The sequence below is a fragment of the Osmia lignaria genome, chromosome 2 (genome assembly GCF_051020975.1).
Source record: "Osmia lignaria lignaria isolate PbOS001 chromosome 2, iyOsmLign1, whole genome shotgun sequence".
In the NCBI taxonomy this organism is placed as follows: domain Eukaryota; kingdom Metazoa; phylum Arthropoda; class Insecta; order Hymenoptera; family Megachilidae; genus Osmia; species Osmia lignaria.
Genome location: NC_135033.1, coordinates 10,107,562 through 10,133,316, shown reverse-complemented (window position 1 = coordinate 10,133,316; position 25,755 = coordinate 10,107,562). Strand labels below are relative to the sequence as shown.

General features: G+C 39.9%; 2 protein-coding genes across 7 annotated transcripts; both read right to left on the bottom strand.

Moving 5' to 3' along the window:
* Nucleotides 1–973: 973 nt before the first annotated feature.
* Oatp26F (Organic anion transporting polypeptide 26F) lies at nt 974–19,333 on the bottom strand. Of its 2 annotated transcripts, XM_076691948.1 has the most exons (12): nt 19,274–19,333; nt 10,951–11,170; nt 8,680–8,848; nt 8,021–8,159; nt 7,777–7,951; nt 7,412–7,514; nt 4,311–4,432; nt 3,964–4,230; nt 3,367–3,568; nt 3,140–3,287; nt 2,592–2,968; nt 974–2,505 (listed from the first exon to the last, which is right to left on the bottom strand). In XM_076691948.1, the coding sequence occupies exons 1-12, from the start codon at nt 19,316–19,318 to the stop codon at nt 2,304–2,306; spliced, it is 2,169 nt and encodes a 722-aa protein (XP_076548063.1). In that variant the 5' UTR covers nt 19,319–19,333; the 3' UTR covers nt 974–2,303. The 2 variants fall into 2 exon arrangements, with proteins under 2 accessions (XP_076548063.1, XP_076548067.1); XM_076691952.1 differs by lacking the exons at nt 10,951–11,170; nt 19,274–19,333 and adding an exon at nt 9,256–9,598.
* Nucleotides 11,086–25,666, bottom strand: LOC143306040 (uncharacterized). Of its 5 annotated transcripts, none has more exons than XM_076691973.1 (10): nt 25,529–25,666; nt 25,387–25,459; nt 25,046–25,249; nt 24,377–24,499; nt 23,975–24,159; nt 23,790–23,919; nt 23,396–23,694; nt 20,977–23,281; nt 19,274–19,325; nt 11,086–11,170 (listed from the first exon to the last, which is right to left on the bottom strand). In XM_076691973.1, exons 1-8 carry the CDS (start codon nt 25,566–25,568, stop codon nt 23,085–23,087), a joined length of 1,251 nt encoding a protein of 416 aa, XP_076548088.1. In that variant the 5' UTR covers nt 25,569–25,666; the 3' UTR covers nt 11,086–11,170; nt 19,274–19,325; nt 20,977–23,084. The 5 variants fall into 5 exon arrangements, with proteins under 5 accessions (XP_076548088.1, XP_076548080.1, XP_076548083.1 ...); XM_076691968.1 differs by lacking the exon at nt 11,086–11,170 and adding exons at nt 18,093–18,735; nt 18,821–19,114 and having other exon boundaries at nt 25,387–25,568; XM_076691965.1 differs by having other exon boundaries at nt 25,387–25,568.
* Nucleotides 25,667–25,755: the final 89 nt, after the last annotated feature.

Here is a 25,755-nt window from a genome sequence, read left to right as displayed (position 1 = left end):
AGTGCTGTAATAGCAGTGTTGATAAAGAACAAACTCATGTACTTTTATTTATATATATAAATTATGTCTATAATCTTAATTTGAAAACCCACCTTATAATAATACTATTGTGTTGAAAATATTTATAAAAACATACGATAAATCATTAGCGTCACACATTTTTGAGTTACATATTTGAAAGTCCTCATATACGTACCTCTAATAAAATGCACATACCCATACTAGCACAAAGCTCAGTTATTTAAATTAAACACTTATACATTGAGTTTTCAACACTTAATTTTCATTTTTAAACTTAGAAATGTGCAATTTGCAAACAGTACCTGTTCCGTTATCTAACGGGGAACGGAGAAACTAACGAAACTAACGAATCAAAAAACTTCTTTTTTTCCAAGCAATTAAAAATGCTCATACGCTATTGAAATAAATAAAATATCCTACAATCTGCATATAGTTAAAATAATACCATCACACTATAATTAAAACGTTAAATTTGACAATTAGAACACGTGCACTTACCGGAAACAAGAATTCCGCAGCCATCTAGTGGCAGCCTACAGGTACTAACCATGTTGCTCACTAGTTTTTTAATTTTGTCATAAACATTACTTCCAATTTTATGGATAAAGGCATAATTGTAACAGGTATGATTAATGTACTTACATTATTTATTCTTTATGAGGGATACTTCATTAAAAATGATACAAGGATTATTAATTCGTGTATTTTTTATAAATGTATATTCACAATAATAATTAATTGATATTTTCGTGATATTAATCTTTTTGTAAGCGATAACATTATACAAGGAGTGATATAAATTTTATAAAAAGGAATTTCTTTCAGACTTATCCCTGTGGAACAACAATTTACAATTTAATTGTTGAAAGTAACAATTACACCTTACAAATAAGAGGAATACCGAGATGTGTGACCATTTTCTTTTTCTCAGACATCAACTGCTACCATCTGTGGTAAATATCTTCCCTTCGGATTTAATTGACAATCGTTAAATACCACATTTATAATTATAGGATATTGGCATAATAAAAATCACATTCAGAACAGACAATAGTATAATTGTAGACAATTTTGTAAGTCTTTTTCGATTCGCATATAACTGCTGCTATTAATTTCTATATCATATTACAAACAGCATAATGATATACATCTTAAGTTAATACTTGTCAGTACATTTTTATTGATATCAAAATCTAACGAATAATTATATCAAGTTAAGAAATACCGTTCAATAAACATCGAAAAAGGACTACAAAGTGCACTTGCCAATTGTTTCTCACACTTGGTACTTATAGTTTTCACATGTAGAACAGGATATATATTTCTTATCGAATTTCGATAATAAAAACAATTATCTGCGCTTTTTTACAATAGTTCTGGCAGTGAACAGCTCTTACAACACACCCTATATATTGCTATTTGTATAAATGTATCTGTACAATCCTAAACAGTTGTCGAACTAAATCGTCTCACTTGAGTAGCGTAGTTTAGTTCGCTACCACCATGTTTTTATATTTTAAATTTCCCGTTAATATGCAAATTTTATTTGCACTTCCCTTATAGTAAGAATAAATTAGTGTACCTGTTACAAATCCTTTATAAAATACTTACGAGTGAAATAGCGTTTTCCCCGGTAATCGTAAACGATGACTACTAAAGAATAATAATATTAAATAAATACCCGTCTACTTAATTTACATCGTACATCTGCTTACTTACACCGTAGCGAAATATAAACACAGTTATCAAACACGTTCATATGTATATACATACATTACATTGATTAGTCAATATATCCACATATGAAATTTAAGTTTTTGCTATTAAAAGTACACAGCTGCGCACTTGATTAAAAATGCATTAATTCAAATTGAAACACTTTCGCGCGTAACTCCACCCGCCCCTACGTAATCTATAAATGTGGCGCAGTTACATTGATTATAAAATGTAAATGTTTATTGAAATTATACTTTTACTGTGTATATACGCTAAACTGTTTCAAATACCGTTCCATTACGAAAATATTTATGGTATCGTCTTGGCGTCCTTGCTTAACTACATCTGAAAAAACCAGATGTCGCACCATTGACATTTATCGTTAGTGATCTCTGAGCAGTCTAGGTTGCAAACGGTGTTTCCCTCCATTTTCGAATAAGTCAAGAACAAACACGTTGTCTTGAAACAGCAGTTATTTTCTTCGGTAAGCTGTATCAATATTAAAAATCTTTCATTAATACAAGATTATTTACTATATCGAATTCAATGGAATGCGGTATTGCGTTTTACGCGTCAATTATAGGATTTATTGTCGCCGGCGTGGTCGGTGTTTCGTGTGATGTATCGTTTAACATTAACGTCGTCGTTGGTTCTTCCCTTGAATTTTGATCAGCTTGTCTGCTTCCAGGTGGAATATACGTCCACCAGGCTAAGAAAAAGAAAAGAAGGGATGCTGCCTTGCCGATAAAAGCTAACGCCAGCATGTACCTGAAAAGAAGTTCAACAATGGTAAGTGCTTTATACGTATTTGCATACAACATTTACCCTGCTTTTAAAAATCATCCGGTGCAAACCTGCTCATATATAAATTGTCATAAACGAGGCAAGCTCCTCTGCCCTCGCATGTCTCGTTCCACAAGATACAAGTATCGTCTATAAGAGCACCAAAAACCATGGGTGCTGGTATGGTGCCCAGTATCCTAACTTTAATCCACTGAATACCCAAAGCGAACGACCTTTGGTCGTCTCGAACGACCCGAAGGGTCGCCGATAGTGCTGGCATGGTGCAGAGAAATGTAATAAGCATATTGCAAAAGGCTAGGGCTATAAAGGGCCACAGATAGGAACACGACGTGTTGCAAGTTGTATTTATCGCCTCGTAGGTTATAACATCGCTTCCGGTAGTTAAGTTAATCGGTGGTGCGCGTATGCAGGCGCAGTCCGAGTATACCTGTGAAATAAAAAATTCAATTTCCTTGAATCCACCTTGATTTTTAATTTATATTCAAAGCGAGATTTCGCAACAAAATCCTCGGCAATGTTTTACCAACATAATATACGATTCCAACGAGCAAAGTGTATATTTGTATGCATACTAAATAAGATAAGGAATGTTACTGACTTCGACATCGTTTATTCGCGTTTCCTGATAACATCCTGCATGGCACGGGGAATAGTACGTGATTCCATCCACACCGCATATTGGACTAAATTCTGATCTTGAACAACCGCAGTTGTTATTGCACGCGTCATCCAACGAGAAAGATTTTCTGAAAAATTATTCGATTATTATTTAAAACCTATATTCGTATATTATGAGTTAGACGTATAAACCCTTAAGCGACGTACTTGGTCTGGCCTGAATAGGGTACCGTAACTCCAGCAAAGTTCAAATTCGGGCAATTTAAAACGAAACACAAAGTGAAAGCGATACAGGAAGCGGTGGCCAGCAGACAGAACTTCAAAATGCCCGAACAGGGCAGATTAAAGCGTTTTATGAGATAACCACCGAGAAAGGTACCCCCGCCGCCTGCAGGCACGGTCACCAAACCTAAAAACAAAAAATCAAACGCTTTCATTTACGCGACTCGCGTGCAGGAGCTTTTGAAATTTCATGGAATCGCGTTCAAATACTGCTGGATCGTAAATATCCCTGGGGATCGAGTATGCAAAAACACGTATAACACCGGTATACACTACTGCTCAAAAGCCATTCAGGATTTACAGGTATTTAATATTTAAGCTGTTTTCAAATTGTCATCAAAAGAGACAGAAAATACGAACCTTTCAATGGAATTTCTAAAGCTTCTGAGAGACAATATATGTTCGATCGATAAAAATGAAAAAACGTTTAGCTATTTAGCGTAAAATATGGTCGATCGTAGGTGTAACCAGGGGTGGGAACGATTTTGATTGATTATAACAGAAAGTTTCAATATTATTCACCCATTAGTAACGCGGCTGAGCTAGCGCTGACGTTGAATTGATTTTCGATCAGCTTCGGTAGAAACGCAGCGAAACCAGCTATAAGTAATCCTTCACTTGCACCTGCCAGGTTCAACATGAAAAAGCCCGGATTACCGAGCAGATCGGTCAGTGCTCGTGGCAGTTCGCGTATTTTTGAAAATGCCTCCCCGCTTTCGCTCGAGGGCGATTGCTTCGATTGTTTCTCGTGCGCTTCCGATACTCTTTCCTTGGCTAATTCCTCGGAACCTAGAAAAGTGAAAAGGCTAATTTTCCTAGCATTTCATCAAAATGCTCTGTTTTCAATAAAAAAAATAATGTTCCGGTACCTGGCAACGCGGGAGGAAACGCCAAGATCGGTATAGCAATGACGAAACACAAAACCGCAGCCCCTAGAAAACCTATCCACCATGCTCCGACCCACACGTTACTGTCCGGTGTTAAACCAATTCTGAAATGATCGCAGAGTTCGTTAGAAAAGAAACGCATTAGTGTAACTAGACGTTACGAAGCAAAGGGTTAAACGTTTTAAAGCGCGGCCGATATTAAGGGAAACCCGGTGAAAAAGTAGGACGCGGTGTACGTAAATAAAAGAACGGCGAAGGTTTCCCTGTGAAAAATGTAATTATCCTGAAACAGTAGCAACGGTTTCGTTCCAACGCTTGGATAGAACGGAATTACTTCTCCGGCATAGAAGTTCCGGCTTAACCGACCGATTTCCTCGCGCTTTTTTAATTGCGCCCGCTCAGAAATTCCCAACCGACCACCAGGCTTCTGCAACTTTTCCGACAAATTGCCGGTCCACGAGTATGTACAGTCGAAAGCTATTTCCTTTTTTGCACGCGTTCCTGGACCGCAACTACCCCTATCTCTCTCTGTTGCCTCGATAATTTTCCCTCCGGGTAAAAGTACGGTAATATCCGGCCGACCAGACGTTCGTGACAATCATAATCTTCGAGACTAAACGAGGATATCTCTTTTGTTCCTCGATCGCGTCAATTTTCGGCTAAATTTTTCATTAGACCCTCGTTAGATCATTTTCTTAATTACGGGGTTGAAATTGACACGAACCCATTGCTACTGACGATCACAAGAGATTCCTTGGAAATCTCGACGACAAATATAGGATACGCTATCTCGGCAAGGAAAGCGAAAAGTGAGAAGGTGGAAAACTGTGAAAAGTAGTTGGGAACGAGCTTTGAGCAAGTTGTGCTCGATGCAGCATCTGCCGTCTCAGGGAAAACTCTTTTCATTTGCCTGCGAAATTAAACGCGCCGCATATACGATCTACTCTCAGACGTAAGCTTGCACAGCCGGAAGTGGCCGTAACGCAAGCAGTTACCCTTTCCTTTTTCTTCCTCTTCGTACCATTTCGAACAGACGTCGCGTTGGAAGGAAAATGTAATTGCACTCGTCAAGAAATGCTATTAATTTTATTATCATATCAAAAGCGTTCGTTCTTTGATGCTGGAAAGGAATCGATGAGAAACGAGACGATTTATTTGCTAATTATTAAATTGCATCTCCCTCTGTTTCCAATAAAATCAATCATCTTTACTTCGAAGTTCTTCGAAACTTGGAATCTTTACGGATAATATTATTATATTTTATTATTATTTCTCGATTCATTTATGCTCTAATGTTCTACCGATAAACGAAGCAGATATTAGCTTCTTCGGATGAAAGTTGCGTTTACTTCCGACAGGCTGGACTCGTTTTTTAACAGCAAAACCCGACCCAAGAGGTGATTGATTGCCCGGAAATGGCTGACTAACCGTGCGATCATCCCTTAGCAAACTTAACCGCATTTGCTACACTGACACCAAGATCATCCTACTTTTCTATCCATAAGCTTCAAAAAAGAAAAAATAGATAAGAATAGTAGCACTTCTGATAAATTAAGCAATTTTACTTGTAATCAAGACACAAAACCGTTGTATATCCACCTCTGGAAAAAGATTCCTACCGAAATACATCCCAGTTTATCTGTAACACGGTACACAAGAGAAATGACGGAAAAAAGCATACGGGAAGCGAAATCGATAGTCGAGCCATTTTAAAGTAAGATTCGAAAGGATGGAAACCGTTGTTGGAAATACTTTACACGGTCGACAATTCGATTTACCATGGTATGCGCGACGGTGGTATACGTCTGAGCGATAAAATAGGCAAAAAATCAAATGGGGGCGGTGGAGGAAAGAAAAGAGAGAGGGAAGGATGGTGGGTACAGGAACGACGGTTAATTCGATTCTCACGTGCATCGCGGTGGTTGGAGTGACTCAACGAAAGGGCTCGGGACGTTCCGTAGGGAGCCGAGTAGACAAATGGAACTTGATTGTCCTCTAAGTGTCGGGGGATGAAGTGACAGTTTTGAAGGGTAACATCGGCGTCATCGTCAAACATTGGTTCACCGCTTGACATTTTCCCCATGGGGTGTGCGTGTACCACGGGGTTACATGCACTATTAATCGCGGCCCATTATATGCTCTAATGGGCTGCCGGGATATTTTCAACGGGGTAGATCCTCCATCTTTTAAGACGCGCCCCCCCCCAGACATTCATAATCGAACCCTTTCTATTAAGGAATTTTGGAAATTACGAAAATTTCACGGACGCCTTTCCCGGATGGTCTAACGAATTGAAACAAATTAATTGGTACTGCGAGACGCGACGATAAAGAGGGGAAAAAAGAACATCGAAACGGGCATCCTCATTATCGTCTAAAGGACAAGAATCCAGTAATTAAACGTCGCAAACACGTCTAACGATGTTTCCTCCTCGCTCCGGGGAAACGTCCTTTCAAGGCAGAGATGGATTATAAAAAAATTCGATACACACCGGGTTCTGTTTGCAGAGCGTTGCAAAAAGATTAATCAAATTTTTGAATAATTTTAGCTGATCTGAAATTGCTCTTTTTGTTCCAATTTTTTGATCACTAAAAATGTCCCGAGTCTGGTAAACCCGTCACGAGGATCAGGAACAGGATATACTTGCGTTCCACCGGATGTCAGTTATTCCATAGAGCACACACGTTTCTCGTGTAACCGGAACACGAGTGCATACCCGCACACCTATCTGTCGGACAGATCGGAGCAAACAGCCGATAAATCCTGGCGAGAATTTAATAAAGTTGCCGTGACGCGCGGCTAAACTCTCCCCTCGGAGAGGAGGGGAAAAAAAAGCGGGAAACGTGTTGAACGTGGCAACGAGAGGCGACAAATTCCGATGGTGCAACCCATTACGCGTCATTCCCTATCGGCATTCGACCGCTATGAACCCCTTTACATCGTGAAACGCATAATGAACGCGGACAACCTTCCAGTCATTGTTCGTCCGCTGTAATTCTTTTTACTTGCTCCGCGAAGGCGTAGCAATTAAAATTTCCTGATGACAGAGAAAATATTTAGAAGAAATATGAATTCACACTCACTCGGACGGGTCCACCGTGAGGAAATCCGTGTACAGCTTCAACAGTTCGCCTCCAATTACGTAGCCTAACGCGGGTCCTATTATGGCCATCGTGTAGAAAATTCCTAAACAGAAGACATGTTTCTTGAAAAATTCAGATCTCAATAATGTAGGCGTTTAGTGGAAGGGGAAGGCGGTGAGTCTCCCCGGGCGCCCTTAGCTTGGGTCGGCGACCGCCAGGTGGCAGCGGGATTTGGGTCCTTTCTCGCTGGCGGTCCCCCGGCATGAGTTCCAAAAAGCGGAATTATAGGCGTCCGGGGCAGGGATCGTCTGTCGTCTGGCAATTTCAATTTTTTGAGTGTTTTGGAGATCTAAAAAATTCCTTACCCACGTATACAGAGGACATTTTCTTCGACACGTTCTCGTCTATGTAGGTGACACCTAGAGTGTAAAAAGGAGCGGAACCCGCACCGTGAAGAAGTTGGGCCATTAGGAAGATAATTAAGTACAATCCACTGTACGGCTCCTGGTCTGTTTGACCCATGGATCCATTACAGGATATCTGAATAATGGGAACGCAAATACGAGTTTATGGTTTATTAATAAATTGAAAATTATTTGAGATGCTCACTGAACGGGACGAGGTGTTATTCACCCTCTGGCACATGTTTTCTGATTGCTGGCCACCTCTGTAGGGTCCGGCAAGGTAATGGGGTGACGCGAATAGCAGACTTCCTATGCCTAAGACTAGAACTCCTATACCTATATACCTGAAAAATAAATTCATCTGTAAAATTTTGTCTCGATCGGAGGGTATCGATCTCCTCGAGGGTTATCGATTATCGATTAAGGATCGAACCGTCGAGGATACACGGGCGAGGGTAGAAAGTGTCGAGGCAAAGGAACGAAATGGAGATTAACGTCGACACTGTCGGCCCGGCTGACGTTAAGATTAATATTTATGAGAACTGCCGGGTTGAACTGATATCAGTATTAATATTAATAGGCAGGACAATGGCCTGTACACGGGCATACGTATATTTCATTATATAATCAGTCCCTTGTTATTTCACCATTCTGAAATAATGTAACTTTTTAACATAATGTTTATGAGAATACTTTTTATCTATCCTGGCATTTTATAGAAAATTTTCATCAATAATTTATCATTCATTCGTTTTTGTCTTATTGTTAGTATTCTTCGTGTTTGAAGGGGTTGGTGTTGCAGATACATGTTTCAAAACTAAAGGATTTAATTATTCATATTGTAAGTGTAGAATTTCTTGGTACCTTGGTTTCGATGCTTTCGAACGTCCACCCAGATAACTAACTGGGACAAGGATCAGAAAACTAGCTATGTCGTATCCTCCTGCTATCAGACCAGTTTGCGACGACCTCAAACCGAATCTCCTCTCTATCGTGGTGATAACGACGTTTACAAAACCGTTCACCACCATTCCTGTAAAATAATATTTTGAAAAATATCAAAGCTGAGATCTGGAAAATATTCCATTTCCATGACGCAATAGAATGATCTGTTAATTATGTAATAAATTTCTTAGACACGATCAACCGGTTAGACGAGAGGAATTAATGATTATGCAATTCAGTTCTTAGACTATGAACTGAAAAATATTATTTCTAACCAGAAAATAAAGGTTAGAAATAGCTGATTTCATTTTCAATCTGTCAATCACCAACACATGGTGACTTCTTTTTGATTTATTTTATTTACTTCACAAATGAATGATCCTTTTTCAATTGATAAGAGTTCGATTTCAAATTCAAAATCAATTACTCCAAGGCTATTTTCAAATCCAGTTCAAACCATCAATTATTTAAATCTCTAATTATATTCAATCGTACACGTAAAAGTGAATACTCCAGGTCATACGTTCGCTTCATTGATTTCGTTGCAGTTCGAAAATAGCCGTTCAATCGATACTCGAGGATTTTAATAATATCCTCGATCCGTGTCCTCGTTCTCAGCCAGCGATAACGTCGGTCCAGGATAAAAGCTGTCCTCTCCCGTTTTGATCCTCTGTATTCGGCAAAGCAAATCCGCGTGCCGCGTGTAAACGAATCAGAAAGGGTAAACTAATTGAATTACGTCTCCCCTCTGCGACCCGGTATCCGCTCACCCTTCAAGAAATCGTTCTCTCGTACGTAAATCTATTAAACACTTCTTTCTCACGAATATACAGCGCTAATCGACCCCCCCTTCAACCCTCGATCGAACTCGTTCGATATAATTCGAAACTGCAAACAAACCATAGACGGGGCGTCGAATTACAAATAGAGAGGCAGGACACACGGTGTGCCATCGTATCGACTGACAAAAGCATTCATCTGTTTTTGATAAAAATCATTTTTGTTCGTGGAATTCTGCCGAAGGACCCTCGTTGTCCTTTGGAAATTTAACAATTTTAGTGATAATCTATTGCAATATTGCAAAATAATAAATTTTCTAGGGGATCAATTGATATCTTCTCAATAATGATCGATAATATCGTTAAGACGAGCGAAGCAGAATGTAACGCAACATCCGGTCCTCGTCAAGCCGGAAAATTAACCAGCTTCGTTTCCCATTGTCCGGTTAATAGGAGAATTTTAATTAAATTCGGCCCGCCGAGCAATGGACAATTTGTTTCTCCAGCTGCGCGAGCACCAGGATCTCGATACGTGTACGTGCGTGCACTTAGGCCTGGCGAACTTACAATTCTCGACTTATACAGACTATTGCCGGCTGCCTATTGTCCAGCAATTTGTTCAATCCCGTTCGTAGCAGAGAAGGCACGAACCTCCACAGGACGATTTCTTTTGTCGTGCCCCGAAGAAGGCAGAAGGGGCACGAACAAACTTGTTTAAACTAAGTACCTCTACGCTCTGCACTGTTGTTCGCCCTTTTCTTTAACTTCCCCCCCCCCCCTCCCTCCCTCCCTCCCTCTTCATCTTCACTGTAACATCACCCTACCTCGACCTTCGTTTCCTATACGAGTTCGTCTGTCTCCCTTCGGTCGACGTTCACCACCCTCGAACGTGCGTCAACCTCCTGCCAGCGTGCCGGAAAACTCGATTTCCGGTTATCGTCAGTCACCGTCGACTCGCCCTGCCATCCCTTTCGGATCTCCCCGTGAAAGCCTCGAAATTGCATTCGAATGCACGGCTATTAGTAACGCCAAACGGCGATATCGAGTCAATCAGCATACGCTTTCGATGGAGAGAGAAACCGGTTGGATTATGTGGGAAAAAATCAGCGTAGATTTGTTCCCGGTATCGGAGATATTCCGTTTGACGAATGTGACAGAGAGTTTCAGGACAGAGTGGTCTTTCGATGCGCTCGTCGTCGATGGATTTTTAATTGATCGAGATTTTAATTTATGACAGAGTGCTTCATTTTAAATAAAATTTGGATATAACGTGATACTGGAAAAAGTATTAGATATGTTTTTTTTTTTTTTTTTATGTAAATAGCCAAATTTTTTCTAAGGGGTGGAAATAGTCGTTACTTGTTTTTCATATGATTTCCTGTAATTATTAAATCAAATTTATATTTCATACCTTGTATTGCACCTGTCCAACACAGCCAGAATAACGCCCATTTCGCGGTTCGAAATTTCTGCAAGGAGATGGGCCTGAACCATAACCAGCCACACTTTGGATTATCCGTCGACCTGTCCGATTCCTTCGGCGCGTCCGGCTTTATTTCCGGTTTCCTCGGACCGTCTCCGAACTGTTCCGGAAAACTAGACAGTGTCTCGTGCATGTCCGGCACCGCCGACTGTAAATCATATTATTCAAATGATACCTTCACCGCCCAATTGTGTCGATTAATCTTGAGACTAATAAATGATTATTAAGGATAATTAATCGAAGCTTATGCGGGTAGATTCTGATATTGAATTACAAGGGAATTATTTAAATTACTAATTGATGAAAGAAATTCATTTATACCTATGTTTGCGATCGTTTTCAAACAGGTTAGAATTGCAAATACACTCGAGGTAATTAATTATTGGAAATTATCTGGAGGATAGCAAACAACTCGAACTAATGCATTCCTAGTTTCCAGTTTAATGTCTCATATTTTATCGTCGTATCTCCGACGTGAACTCGTCGGAGCTTAACACGTTGAAATGATAAAGTCATATAAATACGATGTTTAACAGGTTATATTTAGTGAATTAATCTATGACTCATTCGATATAATTAGGTCATTACAAATGAAATTAGCAATTTAACTAGAAAGTTGTCAACAAATAAGTAAATTCAAATTTTCCCGCGTAAACGTGACAGGGCCCACTCCCCTCCACAGTCAGTTCTCCCCGGGATGTCGACGGGGAAGGTTGGGAAACAGGGAGATCACTGTTTTTCCCGAGGAAAATTAATTTAATCGCAAGCGAGATAAAAAAACAACGTTATTTATGGAATGACCCGATATCTCGCCTCCTAATTTTCTAATCAGGTCATCGAACAGTTTCCAATCACGTTCCCTTCTAAAATAAACATCGATTCAATTCAGAGCACTTACGCTGAATGAAAATTTATCCCTCATGATTGTTGCTCGCTTTTCTCTCTTTAAGAACAACACGAAGAACCACCTTCTTCAATCTATCGGTCCGATCGCGACATTTTTCCCTCTCCTCTTCGACCGCTAATTAATTCTTCTTATCAAAAACGATGAAAGTCTTCTAAATGGTCCCAAAGGAAAGTTCCCTCGTGACGATCAAAAATCCATAGAGCGTGTCTCGTTTCACGAGGTTGTTTCTCATCGCGAGAGAAAGTGATCGCGTGGCGTATTGAAAACGGAACTTCCGGTCGTTGGTCACGCTCCGTTGTCCGTGAAGCTGAGAGTAACCGCGAGAAAACTCTCCATAATTATCCTCGGATCAAATGAATTCGTTTTTTCGCGAGGAGGAAAAGCTTGCTTTATCGATGCTCTGTCATTTGTCAAACTTCCTGATAGCAGACTGCATCCGTTTCCGATACAACGCGTCTTACAGCAAAAAAGGCTGGAAAAGTTACTAGGAACGATTTTTCTCTCTCATCGAGTGGCATCGTTTATAAATCCTTCGGAAAGGTAGATAAGCGAACAACCACCTACTGTTTCACCTTATCTCGCATGAAATATTCACGAGGAAAAATTTATAATTCTCCTCGGATCGCACTGAATTTTAATCTCCTCTGTTTTCTTTTTCATTGATCACAGGAACGATCTTAATTGCACCGTCACCTTCTGAGACGCTTTTCACACTTGCACTGAATTTTCTATTTTATTATCTCTGACACTAATTTTCCATTTTTATTTGCAAGTTTCACTATTCTATCATACCAATTTCAATTTTCACCCTTTAATGATTTTCTACTAGTTACCGAAACCTAATCACCGCCAGATTCATCGGCAAGTTCAACAGGCGATCGAGCACGACGTTGTTTCGTTCGAAACGGTTCGGAGTGCAATTTTGACCCGTACCGACTAAGGCCGCGTGTCGCACGCGACTGAGGATCGTGAGCTCGTGCTCTCAGAGTTTTCCTCGCGAGTTAAAACGCCGTATATGCTACTACTACCGCTACTCCGATACGACAGACACCTTCTGTCCTTCTCTTTCCTTTCCCTCTCCAACCTTTCCTATACATCTTTCTCTCTTCGATGCTATCTACCTCCTCCGTTACACTTTGTCCGTGTTTCTCCCACCTTTTCATCCCCCTCCCGATATATTTCTCTCCCTCTCACGCTTGCTCGCTCTTTTTCATCTTCATCTACCCTTCGCGCACCCTACAGACTACCTTTCCACCCCTGTTGAACCACCCCTACTAGCTGTTGCTTCGGTCAAGAAGCGAAAAAAACAGCTCGCGCGCAGCGATCTGATAAGACTCATTAATTCGCGTTAATTGCAGCGATAAGGCGACCGGGTGGTATTCTGAGAACTGTAAGTTGTTTAATCGCATGGTCGGATTTGATCTTCTTTCTTCTTTGAATAATTTTATTTTATATTTCATATTATTCAAGTAAAATTGTCAAACTGCACCAAAAATAATCAATGTAGAATGAATTGCACAACAAGTAACAGGGTGGAGGAGATTAAAACCACGGTAGAATGAAACGAAACAGATATCGTCGTTGCGTAAATTGCTTTCCTCGACTTTTGACCGCAGTAAAACGAACAATCGGTAAACGAACTAAATAGATAGGACGCAACATCGCCGTCGGATGAGACCGATAACCAGAGTTCAAACTTTACCATTACTATTTTCCTAGCTTGCCCGCGTAACGAGTCTCTTAATGTGCTGTTGTATCGAGAAACGCATTTGTCTTCCGGCGTTCCATTAACGAACCAAGCCGGTTGCTGGTCGATTTCAGACACCAGCACCGGTGAAACGAGCGAAAAGGTGAACGCGATAAGGGTCACGGGAGGACAGTAGCTACTTACACGCGGTTCGAGGAGAAGCATGAGCGAGAAAAACGGTAGAGAAGCGAAGGGAATATTTTATAGAGACTTCCGTACGCCACGAACTTTCTCATATTTCAAGACGAGGTAGGTCAGGCATGGTATCAACCTTCGGGGACGTGTTTCGAATTTATGACGGTAATAACCCAAGTATGCAGACTCGAAAAGTTCCGAATAAATCATGCCTGATAATATTGGTCATCTTCGAGGGCCACCTAGCTTTGAGATTTTGTAATTATTAGGAAAACGTAAGTCGATGGAGAATCCTGTTCCGAGTTCTTAAATGAAAGTCACTACAGTGGCTTAATTATAATTGAGCTGTCTGATAAGGTGGTGCAAAGATGATTAATCTCTGTTATAAAAAAGATTGTTTAAATTTCTTAGGAAAGGGAATTTTTTTAATAAAAATAGACGCGGCTATTCTGTGACCTCTGAATCTTGGTTGCTTTTTGTCGGATGGAATCTTCTTGTAAAAACGCGATCAGAGCCGCGTGGGCGTCAACCCGGGAAGTAGATATTTGAGAAAACACAGGGGGATAAATTACTGCTGTATAGCTGGCGCAGGAAGTGGCTCTGAGGATGACTTTAATTATGCGGCTGGAATTACCATCGTTTATATGAATAATTTTTGTTGCATTTTAAGTCGATGGTTCCATGACCCTAAGGCTCTAAATTTCCACAGTTCCAAAATTCCAAAAAGCAAAGTTTCTCCATCAAACTTTCACGAAAGCCCCTAATTTACCAACGTGCAAATAACACGAAAGAGACATTTGAAAAAGCAGCGTTCCAACGATGTTTCTGCCACGTTCCATGGAATACGGGAAATCTAAACAGCGTGATCGCCGAAGGCGACGAATCGAATATGTCGCGTTCATTAAATGGACATTCGTGGACGACTTGTTTGACCAACGGGCAGACATTAACGTGTGCTCGAAGAAAAAAACGCAATATACGAGCCGCATCGGCGTGTACCGGTTTCACAATGGGAACGGCGTGTGTCCAGATTCGTTTGCTCAACGCAAACGTGGATCGTGCGCGTTTGAAAAGCGGAGAGGGATAAATACCCTTTCGGACAGAGCAACCGGGGCACACGTTATGCCACGCGACCGTCTCGACATAAATTTCATGGATTTAATAAAGATCCATGGCTTCCGTTTTCGGGGGGGCCAGTTCACCGCCATCGTTCCGCCTCCACTGATGCAGCATTGCTGTTTCAAGCATGGAATCGACGATGCGAAAATATTATACAATTCTACTTTTCCGTTTTTTAAATTTATCATAGAATTTGAAGGATTATAATATACAAAAAAGGGAAGAAATTTCAACCCCTTGTGATATATCAATCTTGATACAATACCTGTATTCAGAAATTTTTAATTTTATTATAATATATTTTAATTAAGTTATATTAATAGCAAAAGTTAGCTTGATACATCGTATGTTTACGGCGCGTGTCACGTCTCTACACCCGTGGGTGGCCCTCAGCGTTTAAAGGAAGTTTTCAATAATTTCCTATTGAATTTATTAACGCCTACGCGTTAGGTTTCAGGGGCACGCGTTAAGTGATATGTCCCTTATATTATGTTGCTCTTCTGACAATTTACTTATTTAAAGTTTAGAAAACAAGAAACGGTAAAAGCATTTATTTCAGTTTGACAAGTTTCTTGAAATCAGGTCGATCTGTTCTGTACCCATCCGATAAATAGAATATTTTATAAGATCATGATGGATCGTAGTAGATGGTTTTTTAAAAATGGAACATTATCGATTTTACCGTGCAACAAATAATAGACGACCATTCCATTTAATCTCTAAATAAAAATCGAATGATATAAATTTCAGGAGAAAAATTCTTTTCTCCTTTCCCTAAAAACAACAAACAGCTGGTTCATTATCTCACCCTCGTTACGTTCACCAAAAAAGAATAAAAGAAACACTAGTTGCAATAAAGCGTATGTTCCCCTCCACCCATGGTTTTAATTAATCGATAGCAATACCCAAGGTACCGACACGGTTTCTCTTCTTCCCTCCGGTAACAGATAAGACCGCGAAAGAAAAAAGGGGTGCACGTTCCGGTGTAAAATATTTCTTCGTTCAAGTCGCGACGATCGTCGAGTGGCGAGCGACTCTGCGAGAGAAAAGCGGCAACGATATTCTTACACGGCTGGGTGTAATGGAATACATTTCTGCACTTCTCTGCTCTCCGTTTTCCTCCGGTTCCGCCGTTTCTCGTCCCTCGTTTCGCCGCTCTTTCGGCCGCACTCAACGGCTCGCTCGGTTCGAAATGAAAACGAGCCTCAAAAGAGCTTTGTACGCGTTTCCGTCACGTTCGATATTCGTGCGTTCTTTTACGCCGTCACGTTTCCCGTCCTGCAAGGATTTCTCGCCGCGGAGAAAGAAACAGAGAGAGCCCTGCTTTCTTTTTTTTTTTCTTCAGCAACATCTACCGACTGACGTTTGTCGCCTAAATTTCTTTTCTTCCGATCCCTTTCTCCTTTTGTCCCGGGCTTTCTTTTCGAATCGAAGCTCGCGAGGGTGGCATCGTAATTAATATTCGCCGAGAAAGCTCGCGAGTAATGAGCGACCCTTTCTGTCCTTCGTTCTCCTTGAAAAGTGGACTCCAGGGTTGCAGCCTCCCTTGATCCACCGATGGATTTTCTGAAATTTTCTAAAATATTCTGGTATGTATTTATTTAAAAAAAAAGGTTTTTAGTTTCTTGGTAGGGGAACCACTGTGCATTTTCAACCCCCTCGTTGCGCTTTCGTATTACAACACCTAGCGGAAAGTTTCCGCGGATGTTTGCCCGCGTAACGGGTGGCTGTGGCCCACACCGGTGCATTCCTAACGACTCCATTCAGAAGTAACTCGATTCGTGGGCGAGTATAAAGTGAGCACGTCAAACAGCTTGTTAATCCAGATTAAATGGCAACCGAGCGGCAAGCAGCGTTTCTCGCAAAACCCGCTGCCAATTATTTTGTCGGCCGTTTCTCTTGAATCGTTCGTTCGCCACTCTGTCCCCGGCTTTTTCCCATCCTCTGTCGTTTTCATCGACTAACGAATGCTGCAACGAGCCTCTCTCTCTTTCTCTCCCCCAGATTCTCATTTTCCATTTCACACGGGACAATGGCGCGCTCGCTACTTGTCGTTGCTCCTTTCAAAGAAAAATCCAACGTGGAAAAAAAAAGAAAAAAAAAATAGATACCCGGACGATTGATTGAAATTTTGCGGTCGATCGTGATTAATGAGCGCCACCGTGGACTTCTTCTATTTCTTCCATTCCCTTTTGATTTTCTAGTCTTCTCTGCTTTCGAGTACACAGTTTGTTTCCCGCTTTCGCGTGCACGGGACCGGTTCACCGGTGAGCCGATCAACGCGCTTGTTTCTCGGAATTCAAAGGGTTTTCGATTCGCCGCGTTGATATCGAGTGGAAAATGAAGCTTCGTTTTCCCAGAGAATTCGGTGACTTTTCCAATCGGATCGAAGAGAAAGCTCGTGCAGTGTGTTTGGTCACTTGGACTATATTGGATTGAAAGGTCGTGCTTCCCAGAAATCATTTATTCAATCGCTTTCATCCTCTAATTATTTATTTGTAAATACTACCATCAAAATTATGGAACGTTATTTTTTGGAAAAAGATCCAGAATGGAACAGGTTCGAAAGTTTAATCCGTTCTGATCCTAGCGTTCTTTGAAAACGCACCTGTGCACCCTTTGTCACGATATCGTCAATCCTAATCCTACTTTCGTAATCGTCGCCCCGTCGTTCCCACGGATTCTTTTATTTTTTTTTTTGGCCGCGGCCCATTAATTTCGACGATGCTCGTCCTCCATCCGCCCATCCAGCTTCCTTTCTAACCATTATTTTTCTCTTCGACATCTTCGTGATGGCGTACCGCTACTCCTCGTAATTGCAGCACAATCGTGGCCCGCAGGCATTAACCGCGCACGACTACTATCACGGGAACAAACGGCTCGGCGAAACCGTCTCGTTCGCCACTGATAATACCGAAGGCAACGATAACAATGGCCGAGCGATGGGAAAAAATGGCTGGGTAGAGGAGGTGACGCTGTCTAAAGTATGTGGACCGCTTGAAATTTTCGTCCTATATTCCGTCGACAGATTAGACGAACAATCGTGTTGGAAAAAATTGGAACCTTCGTCGAGCGAGAACGAATAATGTCATTTTTTTCCGGCGTTTTCGAAGTAAAATGGTTGAAAAGTTAATTTATCAGATTCTAAGAAGAGATTCCTAATTTTTGGGGAGTGCTACGTCCCTGAGGGATAAAATTATTTTAGAATTTTAGAACAATAAGGGTTCCATTTTTTTTTGGAAGGGGGTAGATTCACAAATTTTTCAAATCACCCAACACCATCGCAATTAGAATCTGGAAATTGCAGTTCGATCGAATCAGTCTCCATCAACCGCACCTCCCTCAACCACGGAAATGAACAATTACTCTGTTCATCTTCTCCCATAAAACACTCACAAATAGAACAACAACATGATTCTTTCATCAACAATTTTATCGTGAAAGAAAGGAAACATTTTCTCGTTTTTCTTTTGTGCGGGGGATGTATCGAGGACGGCGCGAACTGCTTTCACAGGCTCCTCTTAAATGAAAACTAGCATCGAGATCCCAGAGCTGAATAAAAGAGGGCTTCGTAAGCTTGGAACGAGTTTACGTTGCACCGTATTGTGCTAGCCATTCAAGCTGTTCCCTTGCAATACACGTCGCCAAAGAATTCGGCTTGACTTTTATCCGTAACCGCTTTCAGCTAAGAAATATTTTTTGGTCAAACATCCTGCTTGATTCTTCTTATCTTTTGGATTTTTCAATAGCCTCATTGTTCATTTACTGTTACCGAAATCTTGGGAAACTTGGAGAAACACGTGGTCTGTTATTTAATAAAGAAATTATGACTTTTTAATGGAGTAGCTTTACGATTCAGGGGGAGAAATTAAATAATTCATAAGGGTAACTTCTTTTTTTCAAACTCCACCATCAGGGACTTTTCAGATGATTACTTTGAAAATGATTCGAGTAAAATGTTGGCTTGGGAAACACTGTTTCGCTCTATCTCTCCAAGGTGTTTTTCGCAGATTTTTTCCCGAACAAACAAAGTTCCTCCTAATCTCGCGGTTGATAAGCCAACAGTTTTGCCAAGCTGGCGTCTTTTCACGGGATATCCCATGGGTATAAACAACTGCAATATCTTGCTACGTTTTACCTATCCCAGTGGCTTCTGGCTTCGTGAAAATTTGCATTAGACTTGCCTGAAATTTGCATAAACGCATAGACACTGTTTTCAAACTTCCCTCTATTCTCTCGTGAAAAGAAATACTAATATTTGTTTCTATTTAACTTTCCATAAGTGTTATGTCTTTCTTAAAATTTGCAATAATATTTATTCAATTAATAATCTTGCAATTTACCTGTGTTTTAGGAGCATCGTAGGCAAGATTATCGACCCCAGCCATGATTCTTCTGAAAAATAAGAAAACATCGAAGTAAGTAAATATATTTATTCGTACAATGTTCATACTGCAAAGAGAAATTCAGTGCATTCTCGAATGGTAAGACAATTGTTGAGAAGTGCGAATGAACCGTAATGGAGCCAGTAACAATCGAAGTAACAAGGTAATAGATGCTCTGGTTAAATTATTATGCAGACCATATGGAATGTCTTCGGTCAAAGTCTCGAAGGGTTTAGCTTTTCTCAAGGACGAAATTATTACTCGAAATTAACAATTAAAGTATACTTTGACCCTCGTTAGTTGTTCAGCATACGCCAAGTTTTAAATTAAATATCGGAAATTTATGCCTCATTATCTTGCTCGATGTACATAAACAAAAATATCTCTCAGGCGATCAATAGGTTGTTCTTATACTGACAACGATGCTATACGACAGTAACACACAGACGAGCAGCGTGTTTATCGAGAAACTCACTTTCCCCAAGAACATCGTGAGCAAAGCCGTATTTCCGTCTTTAGTACGTTCTCTCGTAACGGGATATAATCACGAAGGTATTGAAGAGCAGACGTTCTGTTTCTGCATTACTAACCTAATTGTTACTTCCGGATGTATAAACATTTATTTACAAATTTAGATCATCGACAGATGATCGTACAACGAAATTTTCACAGAGAGATTAATTGACATTATCAATTTTTTGAAATAAAGTAGCTAGAAATGTGGGAGTACACAAGTGGTAATATATTTCTAGTAGAATACACGAAACCATGAAAGATTAATGTTTCTTTCTCCTGCCATTTTACAATAATTAACGAGAGAGACTGGAAATTTGTAGACGTAGTATCGCATATATTCAGGGAGAATCTGCTTTATCTGTCGACATTAATTTTAAATGTTTAAACTTTACGGTTCTAAAACAAAAATTGAAGAATGGATTGCAAAAAAAAAAAAAAAAAAAAAAAAAAAAAACAGCCTTGCTTCTTCGAAGTCCAAGAGCAGACTGACTGACCTCCGCGCGATGCAAGCAGCTTTATCAGATGCATCTGGCCCATTTACCTAGAGCTGGAGTAACGAGCTCTCTGATTGGCGGAGTACGGACGAGAAGACAAGCGCAGCTATCTGATTGGTCTGAAGCGTTTATTCGGTAGCACTTGTAGGAGTAGCGTATCGTAATATGACAGGCGCGAGTTTATAATTCTACGCGGAATTTATACCATCGAAATGATTGTACATCAAAAGATATTTCCTTCCTTAATCTCGTTATACCACACAGCCATTCACCATTCTAATCCGTTGTTTCGTGCTTTTTATCATCGAAAGAAGCGTCCCAGGGATTCGTGCTTTATCGCGAAAGAGAAACTGCATTCGAATCGAGCCTTGCTGACAGCACATTTTATTTATCGCTACCCATTGCACGACCTTCTTGTTGCTTTCATTTCGTTTCGTACACAACGTGACAGGAAGACTGAAAAATATTGCACGGGTACGAAAGAATTTTCAAAGTAAACAGATAATAATGTGCACTGTAGAGAAATGAAAAATTCTAAGAAAATAACACTGTTAATAAAACTAGGGAACTTGAAATAGACTTGACTCGCCCTCAAAAAGCCCTAATTATATCAATGACTAATTAAAGGGTTAAAAATTATTTATCTCTTACCTGAGACTCGATCACCTTTTCACGATCTTCTATCAGTTTATATCAATTCCATGAATGAACACATCACGAATAAGTAAAATTACAGCACATGTATCACGATATCATGAAACAAGGTACACCGTGTTCCTTGACGATGTTTTCAGCTTGCTCGTTAAGGTGACAAGCAAATGTGACTGGAATTTCCGGGACGATGCTTAATTGTATCACACTGCTGGGACGGATCGACACGTTAATTAATTCGCGTCCGCTCGTCGCGTTTCTTCTTCTTTTTCTCGGTGATGTCGCTAATTAGCGAGCTGACAACCACCACGAAGACATGTACGTCTATTCCGACCGTTGTTCTGCTTATAGATCCAAGTTTGTTGCCCCGTGCTCTCTGATGAAAATAGATCTGCTAATCGCGGTAGCGACATTAATGTCACGGTCTACCTTCTCTTCTATCATCACTAGTTCGAATTAAATCATTGCACTTATCGTTAGGTCTCGGTCAAATCGAACTCGACACTATATTTTTAGAGTAGTAGAATCTTTTTAGAACGAACTGTTAATTTTATAACAGAGATCGCTAGTTTCGTGCCAGTTGGCTGTACATCTTGACCATGGTAAAGTAGAATCGATCTGCTACGTCCTTTTACTATTCTATAGAATTATACTAAGACAGAATTAATTTATCATCAAAAATCAATTCTTTCGCTCTCGAAAATGAAATAACTTTACTGTAGGCCTTTCAAACCTCATCAAACTCCAATAATCCTTCTCAAACTTCTTATTCAAATCACTTCATTTTAGAAAATGCACAGTGCTCTATTTCTTTATATAAAGAAGACCTTTATGGAGGTAAACAATTCTCAAGTTATTGTCGATAACTCTTCGCATTGTTTTGGATCGATGTCACACCGTCGAATCTCGTCTCGATCTTTTCTTCTTCTCACGATTTCTGTTGTGAACCGAGCACATCGACGGTGTCTTACTGACTGACTAAAGTCAGCGAAGACACGACGAGCAGGGCTGTTTGCATAAGTATACAATCGTTGAACGACACTTTCAAGGTAGCTAGAATGTGTTCCTAGATATTTAGGTTTCACCAGGCTCGATAATGACCGGTGATGATGACGAAATTCTTGCTGAATCCTCGGATTCTAATTAACATTTCTGCCTTTTCAACCATTCGCAACTATCACTTTCAGGTTCACAACTTTCTTTTCGTAGCTTTTACAATTTGGAATATTTTTCAGATTTAATTTCAACGTCGAATATTTATCTTTATTTTAATCGCATATTCATATAAGAGAACAAATTACCGCCTCTAAGAATGATTTACAAAACGTGAGACTATCTTACGTAGATACAAATGATTAATTAACGTTCGTTAAGGAGACTTCTAATTTTACAGATATCGCGGAACGTTCAAGAAGGAGGTAATTACGGTAGATTAAATTGTCGTGCAATTCTAAGCTTTCAGAGGCGAATTTTAATTAAACATTCCAGCAGATATTCACGTGTATACTGTGTCACGCTGGTGGTTGCATTTCGATGAATGCTACAGTATTTTATTAATTACAACACTCGAATGTTATTATTAACAATTTGTTTATCGCGTAGCGAATTTCGAAACGTACGATATAACATTGCTAAACGAAACTTGTTTGAAGCTTATCATATCACAAATTAGCTTACGTTATATTATTTGATAATAATTGATAATTAAAGAATCATATAATATGAACATATTTCAACATTGAATAACCAGAGATCTGATTTAACGCCAGAATGAAATTGTCTATTTAAATTTCTCCTATATTATACGTTTACGATATTCCATTATTCGTCCAAGCTTCTTTATGCATTATTCAAGCAAGTTTCACGAGCAAATTAATTGCCATCATTTTTCAGGCTTGATTTAAAGCTGATCATTTTTAAAGTAATTTCATTAAAAATTATTAAACAATGCTCTCGCGTAATTCACGTTGTACGATGATTATAACAAGTTTGTACTGTATCGTAAAGTAGGCAAAATCTAGATTCGTTTAAATGGCATAAAAATAAACAACGTAAACCACGAATAGGATAACGATTAGGAGCTAAGGGCACACCTGAAACCAATCGAGTCACCTCCAAATAGTACAAGTATTGTCCTTGCTAGCTGTGATAATGGTATCACCATTGTACGAGAATGCACAGCTGAAAACATCGTCTGTATGGCCTTCCAAGGTTTGCACGCAACGATTGTTATCTAAAGACCATAATTTCGATGTTCTATCCGAGGATGAGGTCAGCAAATGTTGCCCGTTTGGACTGAAACACACTGATTTCGAATTTTTAGATATAATCAAATGTGTATCGCATTAATTTTCTGGGATAATTATAAATTATCTTTTCATCAGTTATTGATATAATAGAAAGGGTTAAAGGGTTTTACCTTTCGAGACTTCATCGCGATGACCTTTCATGGAAGCCAATTCCTGAAAAGAAGCTACCACGTCCCAGACCCGGGACGTGGTATCACTGCTCGCAGTCGCCAGCTTTTTCCCCTTGTTATCGAAGGTCAAGTCCAGGACCTCGTCGTCGTGACCTCGGAGAGTCGCCAAGCACGAGTTCATCCTGGTATCCCAGACTTTTGCTGTTTTGTCCATAGACGAAGATGCAATTAACGAGCAGTCGAAATTGTAGATGCAATTTGATAACTCTGAACGGTGTCCTATTAGTACACTCGTTCTCCTGAAGATATAATAAATTTCAGGACTTCGAAATTTCTAAGAATCCTTATTACACCTAGGGCAATGACCTTATAAGCGAAACTAAATTGAATCTACCTTAGAGTTCTTACGTCCCAGATGCTGACAGTACCGTCAAAAGAACCTGTTATTATTTGATTTCCGTCGTTGTTAAAGTGCAGAGCGATCACTTCCGCCGTATGACCCTTTAACGTTCCAACTTCGTCGCCTGTGAAAAATATGAAATATTAATTCTCTGCTTTCGCGGATGAAAGGAATTGTACCTGTTGCTAATTGGAAAATTTTCGACGTCATATCCAGAGATGCTGTCGCGATTTTGTTGTGGGAGGGTGAAAATTTTGCGACCACTACTTCACCCTCGTGACCCCACATTGTCGTTAAACAATGACCCGTTCGAGAGCACCAAATCCTCGCTGTTCTATCGAAAGAACCTGTTACGATTTTGTCGCTGAAAAATAAATGAAATATTTGTTTTTAACGTTGAAAACTATCGAGCCGAAACGATGAACGATCAATGAATTTTTGTCCGTCTTATTATTTAATTAAAGAAGTCAATGCCTTCTTTTATTACGAATTAAACGAAGTGTCGGAGAAAGGGTATATGTTCGTTTCCGGTCGACGATGGTACAAATGAACGGTAAGAGGAATACTTAAATTAGACGTACGAAGTCGGGTTGTTGAAGGACACGGCGTAGACCACATTCTTATGGCCTTCGAGAGTAAGAAGCTCTTTTCCACTCTCAATGTCCCAAACTTTACACGTTCTGTCGTAGCTGCCTGTCAGGCATCTGTAAAAATAAAAACGATAGTTAGTGTTTCAAAGAAATAACGATTTCCGATATTAATCTAGGAAAAAAGAATTTATTTCTAGAGATACACCGAGTAACAAAGAGGCTATCCTCTTCGTTGAAACTTCTCCGAGAATGTACAGAGTAATTCTGAAATGGATGGTCAAACTTTGGGTACTTGTTTCACTCATATTAAGGATGAAAAACGGTCCATGAAGCTAATGGTAAAAGTACTTCTTACTTTTCGAGCGGAATTCCGTGACAAATTTTTTCAAAAAGTTATCTTAGATGAATAGCGGGAAGAAACTCTTATCATTTGTAATATTTCAATTCTATAAAATTAAAATTATTGCAAAATTTGACCATTTATTTTCAAACAACCCTGTAGACGTGAGACGTATTTGAAATAGCGATAGAGAGTGTAATTAACATTTCGAGGTGGCCATTTTTATTTTTTCACAAATTCTTGTTTAAAATTTCATAATTTTACACCGTCAAGGTGTTGAAACTTTGAATCAATGCTGAAACAATGTTAACCGAGAGTACCTTTTACCTAGTTTATCGAACGCGATATTCGTAAGGGGTAGAAGATGGGTCTGCAAGGTTCTGTATTTGTAGTAGCGTTTCGCGTTTGTGTCGCAAACTTTTGCTTGTAGCTTCTGCAGGGTCTCCACTAACTGCTCCATTACACTTTCGGTTATTACGGGCTCCGTCGCTTTTATGCTCTCCGCTAATGCTCTTATGTCCGTTCTGCAAAACGACACGTATACAGCTTCCATTACTTCCCTTCCCAGTAATTATACAACAGTGATTTTATTTTTTATTTCTTGTTAAATAATTTTATGTTTAAACTCGAGGTTCTAATATAATTAAAAGTATTTAATTACTCTGTTGATAGATCCAGAAGATCGATCATCTTCGTCTTGACGTCACCGCCCTGTACGTACTCCAAGGCGAGACCTAAAACGGCACCAAGAAAGAGGAAAAACAGATTGCGATTCCAAAATTGGCGCTGTTGGATTGGTATACCTGGGGGGAAATAACGAAGCAAAAATTTCAACAGCTTCATGTGGACATCCCAATTAAGCGTCGCGTCCGGTGTTTTAGACAGCAGCAGGATTGCCACCGCCGGGTTTTAATTATAAAACGTAATCGGTATAGCGCGACTGCGAGTCGCACGAAACTGTGGAGGTTTGTTTTTTCTGCGGTTGACAGTGTAGTGATCCGCATCCGTCGGTCGCTAACTGCCGACTGCC

What these genes read in the sequence shown, in the direction of transcription:
- Oatp26F (XM_076691948.1), bottom strand. Translation starts at nt 19,318, where the DNA reads ATGGCTGGGGTCGATAATCTTGCCTACGATGCTCCTAAAACACAG. An exon ending in ACGATGCTCCTAAAACACAG is followed by an intron (nt 11,171 to 19,273) that starts GTAAATTGCAAG and finishes TATGATTTACAG; the next exon opens with TCGGCGGTGCCGGACATGCA. An exon ending in GTTTCCTCCCGCGTTGCCAG is followed by an intron (nt 4,231 to 4,310) that starts GTACCGGAACAT and finishes TCACTTTTCTAG; the next exon opens with GTTCCGAGGAATTAGCCAAG.
- LOC143306040 (XM_076691965.1), bottom strand. Translation starts at nt 25,568, where the DNA reads ATGAAGCTGTTGAAATTTTTGCTTCGTTATTTCCCCCCAGGTATACCA. An exon ending in TTCGATAAACTAGGTAAAAG is followed by an intron (nt 24,500 to 25,045) that starts GTACTCTCGGTT and finishes TTATTTTTACAG; the next exon opens with ATGCCTGACAGGCAGCTACG. An exon ending in TCCTTCAACAACCCGACTTC is followed by an intron (nt 24,160 to 24,376) that starts GTACGTCTAATT and finishes TTTATTTTTCAG; the next exon opens with CGACAAAATCGTAACAGGTT.